Below are 18,294 nucleotides of genomic sequence, written 5' to 3'. Positions count from 1 at the left end.
ATGCTGCAGAGAGCCTGTGGTTAGGGAGCAGGGATAAGGAGTACCAGGCGGGTACGCCTGTGTGTCACCTCTGAAACTTCATGGAGGAGGTGGCTGAAGGGGAAAGGTATGCGACAGCCAGCCCTGGTACTGACAAGCTAACAGCACTTTTTCCATCACACGCTTAGAAAATGTGGTGACAGAGATATACTGGAATTGGACTTCAGCAATCACTAGCCCAAAGATGCACCTCCCTCAGCCATACAAGATAAGCCACCAAGCAACAAATAACTTGCTTGGACGCACAGCCGGATCCTGGGGAAGAGCTGGGATTGAGATTTCTGACTTTGCTGCTCCTGACCCCACGTGCCAGCCATCGAGTCAGACACCTTCACTGACTGCTAATAATGGAACATAGTGGTATCGCTACTTGGCGTCCTGCAATATTGCAAAGCAGTGGCATCCACTAAGCAAACTGTCCCTCTGCTCGGGAGCACAGTGGCAGGGTAATCGCTCTCATTACTGCCTCTCCCCCCCAGTCCTTGTATTGATGGTCACAGAGCATTGCATCGCTTATGCTTGCTTCATGCTTGGAAGACTCTCTGCTGAAGTTTGAAGATAGCCTCAAACAATAGCTGAGACAGAAGTGGAAACTGCATGTTCATCTCTACAGGGTGCTGAGCCTGAAACTTCCTGATAATTGAAAGTGCTTGCACCACTCAAGTATTTCACAGCTGGATGTTTACAAAAATGATCAGCGAGCAAGCTTATCCCACAAACCCCGACTGCCGCAGGGGCCAGCACTCCCAGCTGTCCTTTCTTTGCTTCCCAAACATCTCACACAGCTAGAGATTTTCAATACCAAGTCCTGCAGCACATTCCACGCCATTAATCATCTTCCAATGCTGATGGAAATCAGAGTGTATCAAGCTGATCTGTACTTTTCCCTTTCAGGAGGCACACAGCAGTACGGAACTCTGTGCCACAACAGATTGCCGAGACGGGCGACGGTGCAGAAATGACATAAAACATGACAAAGCACGCTGTCCTTGACAGGCAAGCAAAAAAAAAAAAAAAAAAAAAAAAAAAAAATTTGCCAACAAATTTCTGTCTCTGCTTCAGAAACACTTGTGAAAGCAAGGCACGAGCCTGGCGTAATACAGCCGGGGGAACATTTAACAGGGCTCAGCTTCCAAGCCCTGACAGGCTCAGTGCCCGCGGAGCGCCCTGACGGCGGGAGCCACGGTGTGCCCAACCCTGCGGCTGCAGCCCCGTCGCCGCCAGCCCGAGGTCCGGCAGCCCGGCCGGGCAGGGGCAGAGTTAACTCCGGTGCCGCGCAGCCCTGCGCGCTGCCATTGGGCAGCCGCGGCGTCCATCACCTCTAGGAAGTGACTGCACGAGGAAGGCTTGAGGAAGGGTTTTCTCCGCAGGCAGCACCGGGAGGACGCACGGAAGGAGACGGGGGGAAAAGCGGAGGGACGCGCGCGCCTTTCATCGGTGGGGGAAAAAACAAAACAAAACAAAAAAATCACCAGGTAAACCTATTCGCTGCTAAAACCCCCCGACAGCACCACGGCACGACGCGCTGGGCTGGGGCGCAGGGCTGAGCTTATCCGCCACAGGGCTTATAAAAACTGAAAGTGTGAGAAAAAGGCGTGCAGCTTTTTCAGGGAAACACTTTGCTCTCACTGTCTCTCTCCGCGCTCCGCAGTCCCAGCTCAGCTTTAGGTGCGCTGGCAAAGGAGGGGGCGGCCAGGTGAAAGCGAAAATGGAGGCCTTTCCCTTTTCTGTAACAACTTTGCCCAAAGGGGGCTCGTTCCTAATTTGAGACCTCATGGCCTGCTTTCAGCAGAATCTGTAAAATAAATCCTCTAAGGAGCAGCCCACGAGGGAAGGGAGCAGGCTCTCAGCCTGAGGAAGAGGAGGAAGCAAACAGACCCTGTCACACACTGAGAATTTGGAGATTTCGGTTCCCCTCACTCGTGGCCTGGATATTTTCCCACCTCATGCCACTGCCGTCATGGGGAGTTTGAAGAGGGTTCCCCCGCCCACCCTACTTCTGATTAAATCCCCAAACCGTCCCGCACCCACCAGACTGTCACGCGGCCGTGCCCGCTCCCAGAATGTCACCGTCCCCTTTCCTCTCACTGCCAGTCCCCGGGGGGCCGCAGAGCACCCCGTTTTCGGGGCGACCTCGTGCACACGCATCCCTCCCCGCAGCCTGAACACACCGCGCACCTCTCCCTCTTTCGACCCAAAAAGCAGCTGTGCTCAGCAGAGATAAGCCCTGAACCCCAGCCCATCCGACGGCCAGCGAGGCTCCCGCCTGGCGCTTCCCGCCGGCGGCTGCTCCTGCCCGATAACCCGGGGCCAGAGAGCGGCTCCCGAAGCTGCCACCATGCCCGGCCACCGCCGCTGCCCGTCCCCGGCTGCGCCCCGGCTCCCTCCGTACTACAAAAGCTGCTATTTTTAGTCAGCGGAGCGCGCGGCGTCACAACAGGTTTCCTCACATGTATTTTAAGAGCCATTCAAAGGCAGAGGCAGGCAGCGCGCTCATCCTCGAGGGGCGGGGGGGGGGAGAGAAAGGGGAAAAAAAATAACAACAAGAGACGGGAAAGCATCACCTCGGCGCACACCCGGGGGACCCCTGACCCCGCGTCCCCTGGGGTGCGGGGGTGCCGCCGGTCCCGTCCCGCGGGCGCTGAGCGCCGCCGGCCCCGCGCCGGAGCGAGGGGACGGGGAAGGTGTTGACCGCGGAGCCGCCGCGCCCCCGCCCCCCCGGGCGTTCGGGGGCCACTCGCTCGGCGGGCGCGGGCAGCGCTCCCCGAACCCCCCTCCCTCCCCGCTCGCCCCACGGCGGGGCCGCCGCCCCTCGCCCCCCTGCGGGCCCCACGTGCGCGCCCGGCCCGGCCCGGTGCGAGGGGCGGCGGCACCACGTGCCCGGCGCGGTGGTGACTCAGCACTTTTACCTCGCCCGCCCCGCCCGCCCGCGCCCAACCGGACCCGACCGGACCGAGCGGGGACCGGGCCGGACGGGCCGAGCCCCCCGCTTCCCTCCCCGCCGCGATCGGCGGGCAACGCGCGGCCACCTCCCCCCCCCCCCCCCCCCCCCCCCCCCCCCCCCCCCCCCCCCCCCCCCCCCCCCCCCCCCCCCCCCCCCCCCCCCCCCCCCCCCCCCCCCCCCCCCCCCCCCCCCCCGCCCCGCTCCCGACTCCGACCCACCCGCCTCGCCCCCGCCGCGCCGCGCCCCGGGCGGCTTCTCACCTGCGTGCCGGCGGGAGCGCCCCGTGGCGGGGGCGGCGGCGGGGGCGAGGGGGGCGCGGGGGCGGCGGCGGGGGCGCTGCGCGGCTCCCTCCTCCCTCGCTGCCAGCGAGTCCCGCGGACAACAACAAGCGCGGGGCGGCCGCCTCCCCCCCGCCGCGCCGCCGACCAACCAGCGCCCCCGCCGCTTCCGGCATGGCGCGTCACGGCCGCGTCACCGCCCGGCCCGGCCCCGCGGCCGCGTCACCGCCGGCACCGCCCGCGCCGTTCATTCATGGGCAAGGGCGCGGGGCGGGGCGCGGCGCTGCCTCCGGCACGTAGCCGGTCCCCGTTCCCCACCCTCGTCCCGATGCACATCGCCATCCTCATCCCTGTCTCCGTCCTCGTGCCCATCCTCATTCCCATTCTCATCCCCATTCTCATCACCCCCTCATCCAGATCCTCATCCCCATCCCCATCCTCATCTCCATCCTCATACCATCCTCAACCCCATCTCCATCCCTCATTTCCATTCTCATTCCTATCCCCATCCTCATTCCCCACCCCCATTCCGATCCACATCTCCATTCTCATCTCTATCCCCATCTTCACCCCCATCCTCATCCCCATTCTCATCCTCATCCCCCTCTCATCCCAAATCTGCATCCCAATCCCCATCGGTGTGCAGGGCCGAGCACCGCACCCCCAGCCCACCACAGGGCTCACCCCTCTCCGACAGTTCCCGTCCTTCCGGATCATCCCCAATGGAGGAGGTGCGGTGTGGCCATGGAGTTTTGCAGCCTCACACATTTCATAGAATCATAGAATGGATTGGGCTGGAAGGTGTGAAAAGCTCATCATATTCCAACCCTCCCTGCCCTGGGCAGGGGCACTTTCCACTAGACCAGGGTGTACCAAGCCCTGTCCAACCTGGCCTTGAGCACTTCCAGGGATGGGGCAGTTTCTATGGGCAACCTGTGCCAGTGCCCCAGTATCCTCACAAGGAAGAATTTCCTGCTAACATCTAATCTAAACTTTCCCTCTGTCAGTGTGAAGCCATTAGCCCTTGTCCTGTCACCACATGCCCTTTTCAAAAGTCCCTCTATAACTCTCTTGCAGGCTCCCTTCAAACTGGGAAAGGAAGCAATAAGATCTCCCCGGAGCCTTCTCTTCTCCAGGCTGAACAATTCCAATTATCTCAGCCTTTCCTTACAGGAGAGGTATTCCATCCCTCTAATCAACTTGTTGGTCTCCTCTGGACCCACTGCAACAGGATGCTGTCCTTCCTGTGCTGAGGACCCCAGAGCTGGACACAGCAGTCCAGGTGAGTTCTCACCAGAACAGACCAGAGGGGCAGAATCACCCCCCTCAACCTGCTGACCATGATGCTTTTTTGTTGGCTCATGTCCAGCCTCTCATGCACCAGCACCCCCAAATTCTCAGCAGGGCTGCTGTTGATCCGTTCATCCCCCAGCCTACTCTGACCCCAGCCCAGATGCAGCACCTTGCACTTGGCCTTGATGTGGGACCGACAGAGGTGGGGAAATGTGTCTCAGGCACTGTGAGGCTCTCAGGGGTGTTCAGGGGCTGGTTTGGTCCCTGGCTTCCTTGAGGCAGTGCTGGCAGGGCTTGCCCTCTTTCACCAGCTGTGGACCAGCTTTTGCGCAGCAATGCCTGTCCTAGAGCCTCCTGAGCCCTGCAGCAGAGCCGAATCCTGCTCATGGCTGGATCCTGAGCCCAGTCCTTGCACTTGTGTGGTTATGTGAGCTGCTAACACAGCACCCTGACCCCAGGGGTGTGAACGGCATTTCAGACCCCAGGAGCATCTAACATTGATGATAATGCATCAAAAAATGTAATAACACGGCTGGTTGATCAAACCCAACTGCCTCCATCGCAACTGGGCTCCTTTTGATTTTTTTTGTGTCCATAACTATATTAGAAAGTCTGTGTCAGCCTGTGCAATTTGTAATTTCCAGCCTTGGAGCCAAATATTCTTATTGGAGCAGCTCTAAGGGCCATAGTTGAGGCTTTGAATAAGATCCCATCTTTTGCTGTTCCCTTTGGGCAACACGAGCTGGAAAACATGGAGAGCCCCATTTCTGGCACAGCCCCACAGATCTGGGCAGCTGGAGTGAGATTTAGGCGAATGCACCACCCTGATGTTAAGAAATCCCTGTTTATTATTGGAACTGACTAATGAGGTTGGCTAAAGCTCCTGGGCAGTGGCATGAAGTGTTGGCTTTCACCTCTCCCAGATTTGCAAACTCTGAAATCTTGCCCTGGGTGCTGGGATGGGCTGAGCTCAGAGTTGGAAGGCAGAATTCAGCCATCTCTGTGGTTCCCACTGATGCCTCTGAGGTTTGTCTCCAGATCTGTTTTGCATCCAGGAGGGTTCTGATGGCTCGGAGAGCCAAGACAAGCAAGGAGAGGGGTGGTAGCCTTGGGGCCTCTGATATCCCCAACACAGCCACGTGCCCCTGTGCTCTCTCTGAGTGGTGATAACCAAGATAGCCAGAGCCATCCTGTATTATCCAAGGTTTCTCCCCAAAACATCCATGAGAGGGTGGAGGCAGGAGGCAAGAGGGATGGACTGGCTGCATCCTGGGTGGGGTTTTCACCCTCTGTGGTGTCAGCCCCATGCATGGGGCTCACCAGAATTGGGGTATTTCCCCTGCCTTTGCAACAACCCAATTTTGGCAGACTGCTTATGGCAGGAGGGAAGCGGCCACGTCACCTGAAATTCTGTTTCTGGGTGAATCGTCCTGCTCACAACAGGTTACTTTTTGTTTTAATTCCCTGGGGAATCCAAAGGTCTGTTGTCCTTCGCTGCTGACCTTTAGACTGCAGTGGCCTTTGACAGTAAATAAGGAGCAGCTCTCCTGTCCCTCAAAAAGTGGGAAAGCCTGTGCAGTTCTATACATTTGTTAAGCAGATGAAGAGAACTGTATGGGAGACAGGAACTCTGGTGAAAACCTGGATGGGGAAAGGGTTTTATTCTGGGATGTGGGTGTTTTGTAGGTCTGGCCCACCTGCTGTGTGCTCGAAACACCTCCCGAAGCCACGGTGATTCCCTGAAGCCACAATGCACGATTCAGCACAGGGACCTCTTTCACTCTCATTTGGGTAAGGTGCCCTCAGCCTGCAAGGGGGACAGAGGCATTTGTACTCTGGGTTTAGAGGCGCTGTGTGCATCCAGGGCTGGGGAAAACCTAAAAAAAAGGCCGATCCCCCGTAATCCCCCCCTTGTCTCTTTTGAGAAGCATTGAGCTTAGATACAAATATTAAAAATATTGCAGATAAATTAAAAAATTGCAGGTAAAATTAAAAAAAAAACGCTCAAAGCGCACAAAAGGAGAGGAGCGAGCGAGCGGACGATCAAGTCGGAGGAGAGGCTCGTGTGTGCGCGGCTGCGCTGCTACTAGAGAGGCGCGGTAGGAGCGGGGCGGCGTTTCGGGTGTTTACGGCGGAGCAGGCAGAGCTGCAGCGCCGGGAGCGCTGCCCGCCCGCTGCCCGCTGCCCGCCCGCTGCCCGCTGCCCGCTGCCCGCCCGCTGCCCGCTGCCCGCCCGCAGCCACAATGTCAAGAGGAGACACGTGTATGTAAGCGCCGGCACGGCCGGAGCGGGGCCCGCAGGCGGGCAGGGGCTCCCGGGGCGCGGCCGCTCCCCGTGCCCGGCCGGGGCCGCGTGTGCCCCCGCGGTGCCCCCGCTGCGGGGCGGCCGGGCAGGAGCCGGGGGTGCACGGGCTGGTGGCACGCCGAGCCGCCACCTCGGGGGCTGGTGTGGCCGCTGCCACCCTGGGGCCACCCGCGCGTGGGGAAGCGGCGGGTGGTTTGCACAGGGCGGAGGCGCTGCCTCTCGCGGGGGGTTCGCAGCCGGGCCCCGGCGGGTTGTGCCGTGGTGGCGGTGGCCGGGCTTGGGGAGGGCTGCTGGGGAATAAGCCTGTTTGGAGGGGGGATGGAGGCGTTTGCTGAGCCGTTGCAGGTCGTAGGGTGAGGAGGGCAGCCTGTCAGTCTGAGCGTCTGCGATTGGAGATGGAGAGAAGAAAGTTGTGTCTCTTATTATGTGTCTTGTTTAAGGTGCTGAGTTTCCTCCCTTCACTCACCCGGAGCATGAGGGTCTCCTTCGCTTACAGTCCAGGAGATGTTTGTCTGAGAGGCTGTTAGAATCAGGTTTTATCAGTGGGAGGCAAGGACTGATGGCATAGTCCCAGCCATCCCTTGCCCAGCCCTGCTCGCAGCTAAAACCTCTGACTCAGGGCTTTGGGCGATTACAGAGGATGCTCAAAGAGGATGCTCAGAGCAGAAAATGCCCTGAGCACAGGATGCTCCTCACCTTGGAGCCGTGACTCCCACCTCTGTTCCCACAGACAGAGCAAGCTCGATTTTGCTTGCAGCTTTCAGAAATGCTGCAGTCCATAAATTCAGACCTGGGAAAAACTCCTTGAGGGGCCGCTCTGCCACTCCCTGAGAGCAGGTGGGGTTCAGGCGGGTGGTGCTTTGTCCCTTGGGGCTGGTGGAGAGTTGTTTGTCAGCATCTACCCACACTTAGCAGGATCAGGACCACCTGACCTTGGCAAAGCCTTCCATTGCCGAGTTTGCCATGTGCATCTTAGCCAAAGGCGCAGATGTGATTATGCAGGGTGCTGAGGTGGGCAGGCTCTGCCTGAACCAGAGGCACCAGGAGAGGGTGAAGCTGTCCTTGAGGCCTGGGAGAGCTCTCCATCTCTGTCGCCTTCACACCTGCCTCCATCTCCCCCCCAAATCCAGCACCAGGACGATGAAGTCGTACCAGAAGCTGACAACGCCGCAGCCGGCAGGATGCCAGGTGGAGGAGGAAGGGGCTGCCCCGGTGCCCCCTGCCCGTGGGAAGATGGCCCCGTGGTGGGTGGGCAGTGGGCTGCTGGTGGCCGCCGTGCTGCTGAGCACCATCACCGTCTGGGTGCTGCGGCAAGTGTCGGGGGGCTGGCTCGGGCCCACCCCACCCCCCAAATGTCTCCTGGTGCCTGAAAGCCATCGCTTTGACTGCTACCCAGAGCGGCGCGTGGTGGTGACCCAGGAGCTCTGTGAAAGCCGAGGGTGCTGCTTCATCCAGAGCCCCCCGCCAGCGGAGGGCAAGCAGGGGGTGCCCTGGTGCTTCTATCCCCCTGACTTCCCCAGCTACACCCTGGAGAGCCTCAACCAGACAGCGCTGGGCATGGTGGGGTTGCTGGTGCGAAGGGAGAAGGCCTATTACCCCCGGGACATCGAGATGCTGAGGCTGGACGTGGAGTTTGAGACAGACACGCGGCTGCACATCAAGGTGAGGTTTCTGACAGCTGTCCTCCTGACCCTTGCCCCTGCCATCCCATAGGTAACTGTTCCCTGCTGGGACCGAGTCTGGAAGCTGCTGTGCTCCAGGCATGGCTGTTTGGGGCCAATGAGTCTCTCTAGCCCTTTCCACTCTTGCTTTGCTGGTCTTTAAGCACTTTTTCTCCCTTCTGCAGATAACGGATGCGGCCAACCCGCGGTATGAGGTTCCTCTTGATGTTCCCCGGGCGATGAAGAGGGCAGAAAACCCCATCTACAGTCTGAACTTCTCCTGGGATCCCTTTGGGGTGCTGCTGTGGCGCACAGCAACAGGGACAGTGCTGTAAGATCCCACCTTGTCCTCATCCTGTGGCAGGTGGGGAGAAACTTATCCCACCCTAGGCAGGCTCCAGCACGATTTCCAGAGGTTTTTCAGTGGGAAAACCCATGCTTGCAAGATCTCCAGCCAATTATTGCTTTTTGTCTTGCATCTTTTTAGCAATGCTCACATGGGGATGAGGCAGCGTGTGGCTTCCTGGCCTCACGGGCTGGTCATGTGCTTGCTATGGCCATGGCAGGACTGGGTGGGAGCAGCGCCTCTCCAAAAACCTCCCAGTGCCCTGATTCCTCCCGAGGTCCTACACCAGCCAAACACTGTGCAGGTCCCCGGCACATCACCAATAAGTGTCATGGTGGCTCAGGAAAAGGGCCAACAACAGATTGTAGCTTTGCCCATTTCACGCTTCTTTCGGGATTCCCTGGCTGTTGAAGCTATAAGGACACCCAGAGTTCCAGGCTCTTTGTGGAAAAAGACTGCTGGTGACTTTGTTGTAGTGCTCTCTCTCACCTCCATGGCTTTGCCCACACTAAGCCATGGACAAGCACTGACAGCTGGGCGATGTATGGTCGGGGTGTTTTGGGATCCCATCTTTTCCTCCTCCTTCCCATTTGCTGGTGACTGTGGTCTGTCCTGTACTTGGAAGCTGCTTATCAGTGACAGCAGGCTGAGAAGCCCCACCGCCCTGTTGCCTTGGTGGTTAATAATAACCTGGGTGGAAACTTGTAGTGTCAGAGGGAAGGCTAAGCCACAGGGGGTCAGGCTGGTTTAGGCCCAGGCCGTGCCTTGCCTCCAGCCAGACCCAAATTTCCTCCTGGGCCAAGGTGTTGGGGTGGAATCTGGGATGGGACATATGCTGCTTCACTGGCCCTTGGGAGGTTTTGATAGCGAAGGGATCAGTTGCTGACGGGCAAATGGAACCCAGTGGGTCCCAGCATCCCCTCTTGACCCTCTCTTTTGCTCGGTGTAACCCTGGCAGGCTCAACACCACTGTGGCCCCCTTGATCTTCGCTGACCAGTTTCTCCAGATATCCACATCGCTCCCATCCAGGTTCCTCTATGGGCTGGGGGAGCACCGTGGCAGCCTCCTGCACAGCCTGGACTGGAACACCCTCACGCTGTGGGCCCGTGATGTCGCTCCCACGGTACATCTGTCCTCTCCCGATGGGGGTGCAGGGGGTGAGGAGAGGGGTGCTGCTCTACTGTGCTTTGGACAAGTCCATGGCAGGGGTGGGCAGCAGCACTGGGAGGGGCTGGGGATGATCAAGGCCGACAGGCAGGTATGTGCCAGGGAGAATTTCAGAGCAATTGCAAAATGCTCTTGGCGCTCCAAGGGCACCGGGTGTTTTCCGCTCCACCCTGCTGCTCGTGCAATGTGTTGTGGTGAGGCAGGAGGTTTCCCTCTCACCTACTCCAGCTCAATAGCCCCTGAACTGCAAGGAAGAAGCAGCCTCCCATGGCCTTCAGCACCAGCCCTGAAAGCATCTTCATCCCTTGCCTTGTCCTCCACAGGGGTGACAGGCGCCTGGTTAGGTGGGGACAGCATATGCAGCTTGGGGCCTTTTATTCAGCCCCAGTGATATGGGACTCTCCTGCTTTGCCCTCTCTGCTGTCTTACCTGGCACCTCTTCCTTGCAGGAATCGTTCAACCTGTACGGCGCTCACCCCTTCTACCTGCTGATGGAGGAGGGCGGAGATGCTCATGGGGTTTTCCTTCTCAACAGCAACGCTATGGGTAGGTGTGTTAGGGGACCCAGGCTGGCTTGTCCCTGATGGAGGACCTGGCAGGTGGGGACAGATGGGAACTACTGGAGTGGCCAGCTTGGGAACCTGGGGTAAGAGGAAGCCGTAAAAGGGAAAGATGTGGTTTGATGGCTCCGTTATTGAGCGCAGCCATCTGTTTCCTGGCTACAGCGAGGCTCTTTAGCAACTGCCGAGCAGTTTAACCACACGCCCAGCTGCTGAGTTGCCATCAGGAAGGCAAGTCCCTTGCACACAGGTCCATGCCTATTCCCCCCTCCACTGAAACATCCTTGCCACCCGGCCCGGCAGCGTGGCACGGCTGGGGTGCAGCCGGGGCTGCCGTCTGCTGCCCACGTTTCCCCATCTGTGCCACGCCAGCTGTGGCCCTGGGATCTGCCTGTGTGTGCCAGCTGATAACACAGCAGCTCCTGCAGGCTCCTGCGGTGTTGGGGACAGCACCGGCGACCACCCAACCCTCCCAGCAGCTGCTGCTTGCAGCCAGCTGGGGCGATGCTGCGCTCACTGGGGCTCTGGCAGCTCCAGCTGCGCTGGGATCAGTTGCGGCGATGCTGCTGCTGAAGAGGGGCCCTCTCGTGTGAGATGCAGCCACCTGAGCTGAGGTTCGGGGGCTCATTCATGTGGAAACCCTTCCCGGGAAAGGCCTTGCTCCCACGCACTCTCTTGTACAAGTAGTTCTAGATTCACTTAGGAGGGGGTTTTGGGGGAGAACATGAAGGAAAGCACTGCATTGCATGTGCCTGATCCTGGTCCAGCAGTGGAAGCTGACGCAGCTTTGAGCTTAAAGAGCAGATTTTTAAGATAGCATAAACCACTGATCTCCCCTGGGCTGTGATGATTTAAGCTTCCAGACACCCATTTAGCATCCGCTGAGTGCAAGGCAGGGATCTCTTCATTCCCCTGAGCGTTTCCTGTGGCGCTGCCTGGTCCCCATCATATGGGCTGAGGTCTGGAGGTTTGTCCCCAGTTGTCACTGTCTTTTTCCTTTCTCCTTCCCCCTCAAAGAGGTGGCCCTGCAGCCTGCTCCAGGCCTGACCTGGAGGACCATCGGAGGGGTGCTGGATTTTTACATCTTCCTGGGGCCCGATCCCAACATGGTCATCCAACAGTACCAGCAGGTCATAGGTAAGTGCCCGCACCCCACTGTGGCTATGTGCAGGCACCTTCCCCATGCCCACATCCCTGTCCCACCCCAGCTTCACCACATCCCCCAGCCCTCCCAGCACATCAGGGGTCAGCAATCACCTCCTTTTCCCCACTCTCCCCTTACCTTCCTATCCTTTTGAGATGCTGCTGTCATCTCAGGACAGCCCAGCCATGCTTCCATTTTCCCACTGCAGGTTTCCCAGCCATGCCACCCCTCTGGGCTCTCGGCTTCCACCTCTGCCGCTGGGGCTACGGATCCAGCAATGGGACCTGGCAGACCGTGAGAGCCATGAGGAACTACCAGATCCCCCAGGTAATCCCTCAGACCCGTGGAGTGGGGGCTCCAGGCTCCATCCCCCATCCCTGAGCCTCTGTCCCGCAGGATGCGCAGTGGAATGACATCGATTACATGGACGGGTACCGGGACTTCACCTTCGACTCCCAGAAATTTGCCTCCCTCCCCTCGCTGGTGGAAGACCTCCATAAACATGGGCAGCGCTACGTTATGATCTTGGTACTCCCCCTCCTCTCCCCCTGTGCTGTCTTTGCTGCAGAGCTGGCATGTAAGACCGAGGCGTAAGGGATGCTCACAATCCCAGCTGATCAATCTCGGGCCCAAGGATTTCTGTGGGAGGCAGGTCCCCAGTGCTGGATGGGCAGCTGTAAACTGCCACTGGAAATCCCCCTCATTCAGGGATCATGGACACACAGGCCAGGTTCTCATGCTGTGCTCCTGTCTGCTGCAGGGGTACAAGGATGCCCCTGGCCTCCATGAGTGGAGGAATGGAGGAACTGTAGGTCAGGCAGTTTAACTTGTGGGTGCTCAGCTCAGGTGCCCCCACGTCCCCATGAGTGCTGGGATCTTGTGACTTGGCTGGGATTTTCTTTCTTCCCTTTACAGAGAATAGGGGCCCAGAGCCTGCTTGCTGGGGCCAATTGGGACACTCAGGTCCTTGCAAGGGACAGTTGGATTCCCTCCCCTTTGAACTCCCATTAGTAGCCAAGGCCCTCCATGACCTGACATTTCTTGCATAAACGCAAGATTTTCTGTGTTTGTCCACCCCCTTCCCAAAACATCCTAACGTGTCCTGGGGACTTGCAGAAGTGGGATTTCAGAAAACATGCCTGGAAGCGTCGAAGCAAGTTTCTGTTCCCCTTGGGGCAAACAGCTGCCGTGTCAGGCTCTGGCTGACCCTGCCTGGGTTCTCTTCCGTGAATCACACAGGTCTGGCCAGGGGAAGGAGCCATGGTCTGCCTGGAATGGCACTAACCCTCTGCTTTGCCCCCAGGATCCTGGCATCAGCAGCACCAACCCTAACGGCTCCTACTGGCCTTTTGATGAAGGCTTAAGGCGGGGCTTGTTCCTCAACACCACCCAAGGGCAGCCGCTCATCGGGCAGGTGAGGAGCTCCAGGGGGGAAATCCCAGCCCCGTGGGTTATGCAATAGCAGGGTTGGGATTTCATCCCTTACAGTAGAGGGAAAGACAAGTGGCCAAGGGACTTCTCCAGGATAATTGCCAGAGCCTGGCTCAGCCCTTGTAATCATGTGTCACCTTCTGGTGTCATCACCAACCCCAGGATCCAGCCCCTGTCCAGCAGAGGAGCCTGTGGAAGTCATATGAGCTTAACAGAGTCAGCAGTGCTGCCCAAGGCTGGTCATCTGATTTCTCTCCCTTCCTGTTTCTGGGGTGAGGGGAGGTTGTCTGGGATGAACAGTGCATCCCAAGATCTGATCTGCAGTGGTTCCCTCCCAGTCTGACCCCTGTGACTGTTTGCTCCTGCCATTTCTCCCTCGCCATCTCCAAGGAGGGGGCTTTTGATGTAGCCTGAAAACATGGGGGAAAATGAATTGGCTAAAATTCCTGAAATGAGGCAAAGCATGGAGAAATCATGGCTTTTCCCTGACATACCCTGGGCAAGGTGGTGTCAGGGCTCGTGCAAGTAGAGGGAGAGCAGCCGCTCCTTCAGCTGTCACTGCCCATGGACTGTGGGGAGTCCTCAGCACCCCAATACTCCTGGTACCAGGCAGGAAGGAGGGATGCTGTGTGTGTAGCATCCAGGACTTGAAGCATTGCCCTGGGTTTAATTTCTAGGTTATTACCTGTTTCACCTCTGGTCCTTCACCATGCTGTGGTACCCTGTTCCTGGTGGCAGCTCCCCAGAAATCACCTGCTTGATGAACCTGTGGTTTGTGGTGTCCCTGCAGGTCTGGCCTGGCTTCACTGCCTTTGCAGACTTCTCCAACCCAGAGACGCACCAGTGGTGGCTGGAGAACTTGCAGCACTTCCATGCCCATGTGCCCTTCGATGGCCTGTGGATCGTAAGTCCCTCCTTGCCCCTGGGTCGCCTCCTGGCAGCACCTCAGCTCACACCCAGTGTGTGTCCTGGCAGGACTGTCTGCAGCTTTTCCGGGTCTATCCATTAATCCCCTAAACCACATGCTTGAAATTGCTCCACAATTTTCTTTGCTTAGGACATGAATGAGCCATCCAACTTCATGGATGGGTCTGAAGACGGCTGCCCCCCAGGAGATCTCGACAGCCCACCCTACACTCCAGGTAAGGAGGGAGATGAGATACAAGACTGTGCTGACATGCACTGTGTGCTTTGAGACCTCTGCCAACTGAGTGTGATGGGGGAAAACCGTTTCTAAGAGACATTCTGTCTGTTTTACACCTTGAATGTCTCAGTCTCTACTTGCATGTGCCAGTATCTGTGTCTAAGCCTTACACACTTTTTGAGGCCATGTCAGGGTGCAGGATGGGACCATCTGTGTGAGCTTTTGGAACTGGGCTGGCAGTGATGGCTCCTGTGAGAGGGCTGACCCAGAGCCAGCAAGTGGGGGGGGGTCCACATCCCCTCCACCCCACCACCACTAGGTGCCAACTGGGCTCTCTCTGCTGGCAGCCGTGCTGGGCGATTCCCTCTCCTCCAAGACAGTGTGTGCCTCGGCAAAGCAGAAAGCCTCGGTGCACTACAACCTCCACAACCTCTACGGGCTGATGGAAGCCAAAGCCACAGCAAGGTACCTGAGCATCCTGCTTCCTGACAGCCTGGGGATGGGATGGGATGAAATCCAGCTCAGATGGGGAAGGAGATTTGAGTGCCTGACATCAAGGGGGCATTCTCTGGCTGCTTGCAGCCTTCAGGGGGTGAAGAACCCAGGAAAAGAGGGGAGCTGACACTGCTCTGGGAGGGATAGGTGGGCGAGGCTGGTCCTGGTGCCAAGCCTTTGCTGTACCGCTCAGGCCAACTCTCCAGCACCGCAGGGCTGCCACAGGGCTGGACCTCTCCCTCAACCGTTGTGGGATAAGGCAAACACCTGGGGGGCTGCTCTCACCTCCTACCCCTTCCTCTCCCTGTTGTTTTTCAGTGCCTTGATCCAGATCCGGGGGAAGCGTCCCTTCATCATCTCCCGCTCCACCTTCCCCAGCCAGGGCCGGTACTCAGGGCACTGGCTGGGAGACAACCGGAGCCAGTGGAAGGACATGTATTACTCCATCCCAGGTGGGTGGCACAGAATGCACGCAGGTGCCCTACCAGCGCTCCCAGCTCCACTGAGCTTTCTGCTTGTTGGGAGACACCTCCGAAACTCCCTGCACCCTGCTGATTGTCCCTGCCCTCAGGGCTGCTGAGCTTCAGCCTCTTCGGCATCCCACTGGTGGGGGCGGACATCTGTGGCTTCTCGGGCAGCACCTCGGAGGAGCTCTGCACCCGCTGGATGCAGCTCGGTGCCTTCTACCCCTTCGCTCGCAACCACAACACCCAGAATGAGAAGGTCAGGGGCAGCATGCCTGGTGGGAGGCATCCCAGGGGTGGGATGTGGGATATGAGACGTGGGATGGCGGATGTGGGATGGGGGACGTGGGGTGTGGGAGGTGGGGTGGGACGGCCACTGACTCCCTGCATCTCCCCCAGGCCCAGGACCCGACGGTGTTCAGCCCTGCGGCCAGGACGGCTATGAAGGACGTGCTGCTTACCCGATACTCCCTCCTGCCCTTCCTCTACACCCTTTTCCACCATGCCCACCTGCAAGGGGACACTGTCGCTCGGCCCTTGTTCTTTGAGTAAGATTGTCCCCACCGGGAGCTGGGGAGATGCTTGGGCTGAATCACACAGAAGTGGTCGATCAAGCAGTGTCTCCATCCTGCCGCAGGTTCCCCCAGGATGTGGCCACCCTGGGGCTGGACAGGCAGTTCTTGTGGGGCCGGAGCCTGCTGGTGACACCGGTGCTGGAGCCTGGGGTGGATTCGGTCACAGGCTACCTCCCCCAAGGCACGTGGTACGACTTCTACACGGTGAGGAACACCACAGCACTTGGCCAGGGACTGGGTGATCCCTGCTTGAGCATCTCGGGACTGTGGGTGGGAAACCATGGCTGAGCCCAGCAAGCCCTGGTGGAGGAAGCAGTGGGGATGGCTGCTCCCCAACCCATGCCTGAGCACCCTGTTGTGTCCCTGATTCCCTCATACCCGTGTTGTGTCTCTCACCACCTGCCCAGGGCTCCTCGGTGAACAGCAGTGGGGAGGTGTTGAAGATGTCAGCCCCCCTGGAGCACCTCAACCTGCATGTCCGGGAGGGTTCCATCCTGCCCACTCAGGTGAGTGCCCACCCATCACCACCCTGAGTGCTGTCCACAGCATGTGTGTGTCCCAGCACCTCAGCTCCCAGACCCCCATCCCCAGTGCTCACAGCCCTGCAGAACCCATGTCTTTGAACCCCAGAAACCAGGGACGACCAGCGAGGCGACTCGAGGGAACCCCCTGCGCCTCATCGTGGCCTTGTCCTCGAGTGCCACTGCCTGGGGGGACCTTTTCTGGGATGATGGCGAGAGCCTGGACACCTTCGAGCGGGGCAGCTACTCCTACCTGGTGTTCAATGTCACGCAGGTGGGATGTGGTGGGGAGGGCAGGAGTGGGGGGTCCCATGGCATCTGACATCTTGAGCTCATGCTGTCCCCTCCTGCAGAACATCTTCACCTCCACCGTCCTCCATGCCAGCACTGAGGCCACCAATGTCACCATTGGCACACTGAGCATCTTTGGGGTGCAGAAACCGCCCAGCAAGGTCCTTCTGAATGGCCAGGAGAAGCCCTTCGCCTACCTGGACAACCAGGTACAGGCCCATCTTGGGGTGCCCCGTCCTGGGTGGACATCTTGAGGGGCTCCACCTTGCCTCCTCTAGCCCCAAGGGTTACAAGACTGGTGACCAAAGAGGTGGGTGAGGACTCTCCTGCCACGCCAGGGTTCAGGAGCAGTAAAGCTCAGCCAAGCTGGGTAGGGGAAGGCATTCTCCACTTCCCTCCAGCCAGGGCTGTACCCCAGAATGTCTCCTCTCCCCCCACAGGTTCTCACTGTGAGTGACCTCGACATCAGCCTCAGCAAGGGCTTCTCCCTGCAGTGGCTGTGAGCAGGGGGCCATGGGGTCATCCCCCCTTGCCAAGACCACCCGTCCAGGAGATGCTTGATGCTCCAGCCCCTAAAGCTGGGATGCTGCTCTGGAGGAGACGTCGGGGACTATCACCTGCTGCTGTGTGTCCCTCTCCAGCATGGGTGGGGACAGGGGCTGTGGGATGAGGGCTTGGCCCCCAGGTGCCCCCCGTGTGGTCCCGGGTGGGTGGTGTGGGTGGAGGTGTGGGCACCCACGGTCCCCGCTGCAATAAAGGCACGTGGAGAGCTTGTCATGGGCACATGATGTGGGGACAGAAGGGGCGGCATAGGGGGAGAGAGGGTGGGCAGCCAGTTGCTGTGGAAAACCCCATTTTTATGTCACTGACCTCAGTTCTCCCGATTCCATCCCCCTGATTCTGGCTGTTCAATTTCAGCCCCAATCCAATCCCCCTAATTCCAGCACCACATCCCAGACCCCGGACTTCAGCCACTATTCTCAACTCCCCAGTTTCAGCCCTTGACTCCAGCCCTCCACCCCACTCCTTTGACTCTCTGATCCCACACCCCACAGTCACAGCTTCACAGAAGCAACAAGGTTAGAAAAGACCTCCGAGATCATCAAGTCCAGCCTGTGACCCATCACCACCTTGTCAACCAGACCACGGCACCAAGTGCCATGTCCAGTCGTTTCTTCGGTGACTCCACCACCTCCCTGGGCAGCCCATTCCAATGTCTAATCAACCTTTTTGTGAAGAAATTCCCCCTAATGTCCAACCTAAACCTCCCAGGCACAGCTTGAGGCTCTGTCATAGCTGCCTGTGAGAGGGGGCCCACCCCAGCATCACCGAACAGCCCCTAATTTCAACCCCTAACTCCAGCGCCTCAGCCCAGCCCCTTGACTCCCCTCTCTGATTCCCAGATCCCCCAATCAGCACCACCAAACAGTTCAAGCCCCTCTCTGCCCTCACCATCCCCGACCGCCCCCCGACCCTCCTGCCCCCGCCCACCGGGGTGCAGTTCCCCCTCCGGCCCGGCAGACGGCGCTGCCCGGCGGGGCGGGGCGGGCGGTGCCTTGTGGGGGCGGAGCGGCGCTTCCCCTTCCGTGTGTTGGCGGTCTGTCCGTCCGTCCGTCCGTCGCTCGGTCCCGGTTGT

The 18,294-nt window shown here is 59.0% G+C and overlaps 2 protein-coding genes across 3 annotated transcripts in view; one reads left to right on the top strand and one right to left on the bottom strand.

Annotated features, from left to right (window-relative positions):
* The window catches only part of MAFK (MAF bZIP transcription factor K), a 14,469-nt gene extending 11,080 nt beyond the window's left edge, over window positions 1-3,389 (bottom strand). The window contains exon 1 of the mRNA XM_027878230.1: window positions 3,244-3,389. The gene's annotated coding sequence lies outside the window, so the exon portion shown is untranslated. The remainder of the gene's footprint in view (window positions 1-3,243) is intronic.
* On the top strand, window positions 1,359-17,418 carry LOC114054771 (lysosomal alpha-glucosidase-like). 2 transcript variants are annotated; one of them, XM_027878229.1, is made up of 20 exons: window positions 1,359-1,514; window positions 7,989-8,520; window positions 8,705-8,850; window positions 9,824-9,989; window positions 10,483-10,579; window positions 11,611-11,730; window positions 11,946-12,064; window positions 12,134-12,265; window positions 13,041-13,151; window positions 13,959-14,072; window positions 14,226-14,310; window positions 14,660-14,777; window positions 15,126-15,259; window positions 15,379-15,530; window positions 15,671-15,819; window positions 15,909-16,050; window positions 16,254-16,352; window positions 16,477-16,641; window positions 16,721-16,867; window positions 17,099-17,418. In XM_027878229.1, exons 2-20 carry the CDS (start codon window positions 7,999-8,001, stop codon window positions 17,159-17,161), a joined length of 2,781 nt encoding a protein of 926 aa, XP_027734030.1. In that variant the 5' UTR covers window positions 1,359-1,514; window positions 7,989-7,998; the 3' UTR covers window positions 17,162-17,418. The 2 variants fall into 2 exon arrangements, with proteins under 2 accessions (XP_027734030.1, XP_027734028.1); XM_027878227.1 differs by lacking the exon at window positions 1,359-1,514 and adding an exon at window positions 6,741-6,816.
* The last annotated feature ends 876 nt before the right edge of the window (window positions 17,419-18,294 follow it).

The sequence above is a fragment of the Empidonax traillii genome, unplaced genomic scaffold (genome assembly GCF_003031625.1).
Source record: "Empidonax traillii isolate 1590-97213 ecotype Southwest subspecies unplaced genomic scaffold, ASM303162v1 scaffold39:size2480183, whole genome shotgun sequence".
NCBI classification, from domain to species: domain Eukaryota; kingdom Metazoa; phylum Chordata; class Aves; order Passeriformes; family Tyrannidae; genus Empidonax; species Empidonax traillii.
The sequence above is the reverse complement of the archived record's forward strand: the minus strand, read 5'-3'. Positions and strand labels throughout refer to the sequence as shown.